The sequence below is a fragment of the Trichoplax adhaerens genome, genomic scaffold (genome assembly GCF_000150275.1).
Source record: "Trichoplax adhaerens TRIADscaffold_7 genomic scaffold, whole genome shotgun sequence".
NCBI classification, from domain to species: domain Eukaryota; kingdom Metazoa; phylum Placozoa; class Uniplacotomia; order Trichoplacea; family Trichoplacidae; genus Trichoplax; species Trichoplax adhaerens.
The window spans coordinates 1717124-1725283 of NW_002060949.1; the positions used below are offsets into that span (position 1 = coordinate 1717124).

Consider the following 8160-nt stretch of genomic DNA (forward strand, 5'->3'; position numbering starts at 1 on the left):
TTACTTATTAACTTTCATATAAGAATACTAGTACTACTAGTCTTTCGAGTTAGTTTTATTATTGTATCCAAATGTAATGTTTTACTCAGATGGTTTAATATTAGATATATTGTTCAGATATTGCATATTATCTTAGAAATAGTATTGGATATTAACTAGTGTATTTATTTCATATAATATTAAATACACTAACTATATAAGTTATTATAATACCATGAGATTATAATTCAAAGATTTTAATGTTACACAACAGTATAATCGCTTAATAACATTACTGCATAAAAGGCGTATTTAGAACTTATTATAAACAGAAATAAGGAGTAAGTGTCACAACCCTCACTTGTGGCAAAGGAAAGTAAAGAACTCTAGTGTAGTTACTTAAAACTTGGGCTATTTCTCCCAGTACTTTCAGTTTCTATGAGAGAAGTATTTGAGAACTCGATTTCTCGGCTGATCTCCACAGACAACTGACTAATTATTACACTATTCTTCACGATATGAGTCTTGCCGTTTCTTGAGCAATTACTTTCTTTATTCTACAAACACACGCGCTTAAATAGGTTTCTACAGTGAATTCTGGTGTTAACGAGTGAGAATTCATGCTTTACAAGTTACATTAATTAGTATAATACCATTACTAAATATACATGTCGATATTCTCAGACTTAGATAGCTACAAGCTATCAGGTGTTAAGACGCTTAACCTTCGTCCATATACAGCTCAATTTTTAGAGATTAACACAACTTATAAACCTACAGTAAATTAACTGCTAACAACTTCTATTTTTATCTCATTTCTACCATCCTATTATCAGCTACAAGCGCATTAAAACATAGCACATAACCTTATCTTATCTATTCATAAGCATTCATTAATTTACAGTTACTTAATTAGTAACGGCGTACCGTGACAGTAAGAGCAAAAATTTAGTTCATATAACTAGTAATTATAAGTGAAATGGTGTCAATTGTAGTCATTGTCAGTGCTAGAAGCTTGAAAACACAAGTACCGAATTCTTATGACTAAAATTAGCTATAAAGCATTCTCTCGGACAGTACATATTGCACAAAATATGGCAGCTAATTGCTCTTACTTAAATTATAGCTATCTAATACATTCAATACATTGATCGTAACACAAATTAAATATTACCCTAAAATTGTGAAAAAGTGATTTAATTGCCTATTAGTGATGCTATTTGATAAATAAATAATAGAAAAAGGATTCATCATCTGATTTTCTCCTACCTCGAAGAACATAAATACCCAGCTGGTCTAGTTATAAATAACCCTTTGCTAATTTTTTTAATTTAATATGATAAATAGATACAGGAATGATATTTATATTACTTCAAATTTCAGTTACGAAATTACTTTCTAAATCAATTTTATTGCGAAAGTTAAAATCATGCGGTAAATTGGTAATATGTATGCCTACAGTATAGTGTCAAATAAATACGAAGTTTTGATCAATTAACAAATAAAAATTAATTATCATAAGCATTTTTGATAATATCCATTGCAATCTTGTAATGTTTGAGAAGTAAAATGACTTCCTAAACTAAAGATCATTACTAGTATAAACTAGAATTGGTTTTTAATAGATGATATAAAATGCAGGGTCATCGACTGGACAAAAAAATTTTTGCATCATTTTCTACTCAAAAACCTTGAAGTACAATATCTCATCATTCTAGCAGTAAGGTTTAATTTAATCAGTGCATCAGTTTTAGCACATTATTCTTCTAAATAAGTAGAAATCGGTAAAAAATATCGTGAATGTAACCGTTTAAAGATTCATTTCTCCTTCTTTTGCTTAATGGTATCATAAAGTCTTGTTTCTATCGATAATTTTTCACTCCTCTTATCATTGTATTTCAGTATAGAGCTTTCTTAAGTATATATATTATACTGACATATCATAATAATAGCTCTGAATAAATACTCGTAGGCATACGAGTCTCAATCAGTGATATAAAGCTAAAAGCTTACGTATATAAACGTTTGCACCTAATGAAAAAAATCAGTTATATATTATTATTGAGATCAGAACTAATTATTCATTCTTTATACTCTCTGATTGTTTTATTTTTGGCAACATGTACTATCGGTTTAATATTGCTAAGATCTCGATTAATTATTTACTTCTTTTGAAGCGTGTGCAATCTCTGATTTATCATTGATCTTAATCTTAAACCAGGAAATAGCTGTTTTGTTATCCACCCGAGAAATAAATTATTTATTCTTTTCTAAATTTATCGAGCTATAATCCTGGCATGGTATTAAACCACTGTATTTTATTGGGCAATATTCTTGATTGATCGACAATTTCAGTATCAGCTAAAAATCAATTCCAACTTTGTAAGACCAGTATAACAAGCTTGATATCCTGCAATATTGCCTCGTGATATTGATGATGACTTAGTAGAAATAGTAAACGTGACCATATGGTTGAAGTACTGTAGCAATATAGGTAGGGCAGATGATATCTCTGATAATTAAGTAAATAGATCAGATCAACCTCTAGTAAAGATAAGTCGACTCATAAGCCAACATCTGCTTATTAACGAAAGAGATCAAGTCGGCTTGGGTGTTTTAATCTTATTTGATAAATCATAAAATGGAAGGATAATTCTATTTCTTGGGCATTTTTGATCCTTTTTTTCGTCTGAAATAATTATAAACATGGATAAAAAAAGAACATTGGCCATTTTCTTCTTGGTAAGAACTACTTTTAATTTACAGTTTTAAAATAATATTTAAGCACAAACATGGACGTAAAACAGGGATCTACGTAGTTTTGTGTGAGAAATACAGTTTTTACCAGTCAGTTTTATGCAATTTTATTGGAAACGACAGTAATTTAAACCGAAATTCCTGCATAACTTAGACTGATGATTCGATTGTCCATAATAATTTAGAAACTAGGTTTTTATTGATTACCAGATCTAAATAAAATTATTTTGAGTGATTGCTACCGTTAAATAGCTTTAAATACCTTCTTTTTGCATCCGCACAGCTTTATTATTAGACATGTTGTCTTTTATCAGATATAAACGACCATAAGATCACTTTCAAATCGTTAGATGAAAAGTAATATTAGTAGCTCTTTAATAGCAAATTGCACAGGATTAAAATTAGCTAATCTACAGGACTTGATTTTAACTGTACTTTTGTACGTGTCATTAGATATATACATTAAAACTTAGAGCTCAACGTTTTCGTTTTAACATTGAAAAACTTTAATAGAAGGGTAACCATAAATTATGATTATAAATGCTTATAAAAGGAAAACTATCAGTCTTGAGATCGTTGCACTTATCGATAATTTCGTCAATTTTTTGTAGTAAAATACTTAAAGTTGATGTTTTCGTCTTGAAAGTTAAAATCGATTGCACTTCTTGATTCTTTCTTGGATTCTTCAACATTTCTACTGATTATTTTTTATTTCATTCTAACTTATTGATATATATTAAGCAATAATTAATTACTTAAATATGGTTTGTAGATTTATAGTCTATGGACAGGGCAAGTTGATGCGCAGGTATGTAAGAACCGGATATATGATTTTACCAATCCGATTACAGCATTGTTATACAAATTCTATAATTATTTCCATCTATGTTTTTTTTCAGGATCCAATAGATCAAGCTTCAGAAATTATGACCTATCTAGGCTGTTTGATGACTATTCTGAGTTTAATGGCGACAATTTTTACATATGCCATACTTTGGAGGTAATTAGGAACACGGTTTCAATTTCGATCCAAACTATTTACCATCGAGAATAAAATATCGTTTGATATATCGATATGATGGAATATAGAGATTTATTTATTTTACTTGATGTAAATTTGATGTGGCAAGATTTTAAGCTTAGCATTATGTAGATAAAAACATTTAAATTAGAGGAAGCATGAATTGATTGAACTTGATAATTAATATATTCTAAACTGTGCTCATGTTCTTCATCATTTACATATTACCACGGAATTGTGAAATGACTATAGTTACCTGAAGAGTAAGGTTACCATCATACGTCTCAATTTGCATATAACACTCTTGCTGACTAATATTTGCATCATTATTGGAGTTCGGCCTTTTAACGCATTAGTATCACAAGTAAGTTAAGTCAAAGTTCCTAATTATACAATGCCTTTAAATCAGCCTTCTTCCATTAGATTGATCGGTCATTTTATAATGATATAACGTATCGAGCTCATGATGGATTTTTCTACATTCAAATAATATAGATCGAATGTATCATTTTGGCCTGTTCTTCTCAATATCTTTTATTAGCATTCTTCATCTGGATGTTATTGGATAGTTTCGCATTTTACTATTCGGTTATTGGGTCTTATATGAAAGTTCGCTTGTTATGGTTATATGTTTTTGCCTACGGTAAGATTTATTTAATAGCGAGTAGATGGGTGTTTATCATCACTAATCGGTCTTAATCAATCTCTTATAACAATCTATAACGAAGAAATTACACTTATATATACGTATTTATTAATTAGAAATATCTACTTCAATCATACGTATTGCGTCGTCCTTTATGCTAAGGCCAAAACTTGAAATTAGTACCAGCTTTAAATTAATTCTTTGATGCATTTTAAACGCCCTACATGGATTTCATGAATCCATCTCTTTAACTCTTTATAATTAATTAATTAATTATATATATAATTCAAGTCTGTTTCAAATGATGTTGGTCATGATTTTATATGAATCGAAACAATATCTTTCGTCATTCTAGGATTTCCTGGTGCGATCGTAGCCGCAACTCTTGGGATAGTAGGCTATGATAAATTTACGAGTACTGTTGGGTTAGCTAAGATTCTGTTTAATTTGATTGATTTTAAATGACTCCTCCAATAATCTTTGCCCTCTGTACCTATTTTAGATGCTGGCTATCACAAAGGCATTTGGCAGTTTTAGGATTCCTTGCCCCTCTTTCTATAATCTTTATCGTAAGTAGCGAATAAGGCAATATTCCAATTTATGCCTAAGTTGATCGTTGACTGTTAGTCGGTGTCGAATCATCGCTTATAGAATAGCTCTTTCTCCATTAATTATTATTGTTATTATTCTACTTATACATTTATTTCTATTCCCTTTCCATTTTCAAATATAGATTAATATCGTAATCATCATACTGACTTATTATCGAGCTAAAAAACTGGCTACCAAGGATGGGAATTTATCCAAAGATGGCATGAGAGAAATTGGGTAATTGCTTCCGATGAGAGATTTTATTAAGCGCTTGCTTCTATAATCCTTTTAGAATTCAATCAATCCTACATGTTAAAATTATTAAAATAATTAATACCCGGTGGATAATTAATAATTAAATTGATCTTGAATGTATTCATTTCAACAATCCTTTTCTCTATCACTTTTAATGGTCTAGTATCACTTTACGCGATACAGCCATCTTGGTTTTTGTTTGCAATATCGGATGGATTTTAGGTAGTACTACTGAAATTGTTCCAGATCCTGCCGTAATCAATTATATTTTTATGGTTTTTACTTCGTTGCAGGTAAGAAATCATCATCTAAAATGATTGAAGGCATTGCCGTAGTTTAATATTCTATCAAATTAAATTAAAATGCATATTATGACAACATGATTGCTACTGTACTTTCATTTCACTATAGGGATTTTTCATTTTAATCGTTCATTGCCTTAAAAACAACGATGTAAGGATAACTTTTGATTTATGTGTTATCAAATGCAGTGGAAACGAGATGATTTCCTCTTCATCGTTTGCTGCTTATAACCATTTCTTCATACAAATTAATACATAAGACAAATTTAAAGCGTTATCTAATCAAATTTTTTATCCTGGCTATGTTAATGAATATCTCAGATCAGTAATGCTTTTAATAAGAAATTTAGCAAGAAGGAACCAATAAGTGTTGAATTATTAGAAAGACGGCGATCTCAGTAAGGGAATAAATGTACTTCTTATGTTCAGTTGGAATAATTGACAAAAATGGATATACAATAATAAATCTAAAGATCAGCTAATGTTTATTCTATCTATTTTGCTAAACCTAGCAAGATTAACCTGTATATTCTCTCTTGAATAAATGATAGAGCTATCGTTGAATCCGTAGTAGAATCAGCTCGCCCGTCAACTCCGGCACAATTTGTTAGGTAAGGCTTGCTATAATGGAGACAACTGGTTATGAGTATGATGATTAGTTATAACCGCAATATTTAAAGGTGTGGACTGAGTTAGATTGATTACCACTACGCTAGTGATCCTAGAATGGAAGTTTAGAAACAGTTACAAGAAAGATGGATTCAAAGGCATAACTTGGATAAGAGCTTACTATAATTCAGTTAATTATTTATAGCAATCAATTCCATATACAAAATAATTTAAAACTATGAGCGAAGTTAACTTAGATATTATTTCAATTATTAATCGTAATCAATTCCAATTACAATGCGATACTATTTAAAACTATAAGCTAAGTTAACCTGGATATTATTGCAATTTAAAGACAACTTCGTGGGCAATGTATTAAAGTTGAATTTTAAAAACGGACGAGATTTAATTTCATTCTATGTAGTAAAGTAGCATCTACCATCTATCAGCAATCTAAAATAACTTATCCACGTTTGATGTTTTAATTCAGTTCATATTAAATGTTCAGAAGACGGGTACTTATTTTCACTCTTTACAATAAATAACATGAAATTATTCAATATAACTAATTCGTGTTTGATTTTATTTAGACACTTTATACCCAGTAATCAAAATCATGGAGATCAAATCAAATTGCCTGCATTATCCAAATCCTCCGTTCGTAATACCAAAATCAGCTCCAATTTAGCAGTTAATAATAATACTGCCAGAAGGATGAGTGATATTGCAACGTTATTTCAACGTGGAAATAGATCTGGGGACGCTAAGAAAAAATTGGATAGAGAACCTTATGATGATTTAGACGATGATGAACTGGATAATAATTTTTTCTCTGGTCCAGGCTTTCAAACTGATCTAGAAAGTAATAAGCAAGAACAAGAGAAACAAAATTATAATCCCACTCAGAAACCAGTTATCCGATGCCAACCTTATTCATCTCATGATCAACAAAAACATGCCTACACTAATCCTAGTTTTCAGCCGGATGAAGAGCAAAGTAATATCAAGAAGAAAAGTAAGAGAATATCTATCCGAGCTCAATCGCAACCTACGCCATCAACATCATCAGTATCATCTGACGAAGATGTTGATAAATTACCCTTTAATAAATTAACCGCAGCTAATAGAAATGCACTGGAATTTCAAAATGGTAAATCTGATCCATCTGCTGTCATTACTTCACCAGCAATAACTATTACTACTCCCAGTCCAACAACAACGATAACATCTTCAGTAAATGCCGCAAGTCAAGCCAAAAATGCTAATCATGTTAAATTTGATAATCATATTTATAAACTAGAATTAGAGCAACGCTATTCCCATCAGTTAAAACATATTATTTATGAGGATTCAGAAGGAGAAACTAGCGATGGTATTGCTTCACCATATTCGATTGTTTCTACCGTATCTAGTCTTGGTGAAATATCACAAAATGAAATCGAACCTCCTCGGTCACGAATAAAAACATTTTCGGGTGTTGTGGATGTGTTTAAAAAGAAAGCGAGTGATAATGTACGATGTCAAAGTATGTCAAGTAAGAAATCTACCTTTAAAATTGGTAAATTAAGGTCTTAATTCCTTGTTACGAATGGCAGCGGGAATATAGAATGGCTTTGGACATAATTTTGCTAATTAATATAAATAATTCAAGAACGAAAGAAAGTACTGCCTTAGCACATGGAAATAAAGTAAATCCTCTAAGAAATCTGTTATTCTATTTACTAATAATTACTACATGTATAGATATGAATGATCTAAATACTAAAGAAAACTAGTAATTCTATGTGATATCAAAGAATGAACAAGAAGAAATCTTCATCTTTAACTGCTAAAGGGTATCGAAATAACTTTTAGCGGTTATAATTCGTTATTAGTTATCGCATTCGTAAATAGTAAATGATTTAAATATAGGAGAAAGCAAATAATATGCAGTACGAGTTAAAGCATGTTTGTTACTGCTAAGAAGTCTAACTCTAAAGTTGATAATTTGTGATTTTAGT

At 30.2% G+C, this 8160-nt stretch overlaps 1 protein-coding gene across 1 annotated transcript; it reads left to right on the forward strand.

Moving 5' to 3' along the window:
- Window positions 1–2685: 2685 nt before the first annotated feature.
- TRIADDRAFT_57964 (uncharacterized protein) lies at window positions 2686–7735 on the forward strand (the record flags this gene model as incomplete). The annotated part of the gene is made up of 13 exons (XM_002113944.1): window positions 2686–2721; window positions 3509–3544; window positions 3636–3736; window positions 4010–4121; window positions 4253–4400; window positions 4759–4828; window positions 4906–4972; window positions 5137–5231; window positions 5413–5542; window positions 5661–5702; window positions 5873–5949; window positions 6103–6162; window positions 6751–7735. The coding sequence occupies 13 exons, from the start codon at window positions 2686–2688 to the stop codon at window positions 7733–7735; spliced, it is 1959 nt and encodes a 652-aa protein (XP_002113980.1).
- Window positions 7736–8160: the final 425 nt, after the last annotated feature.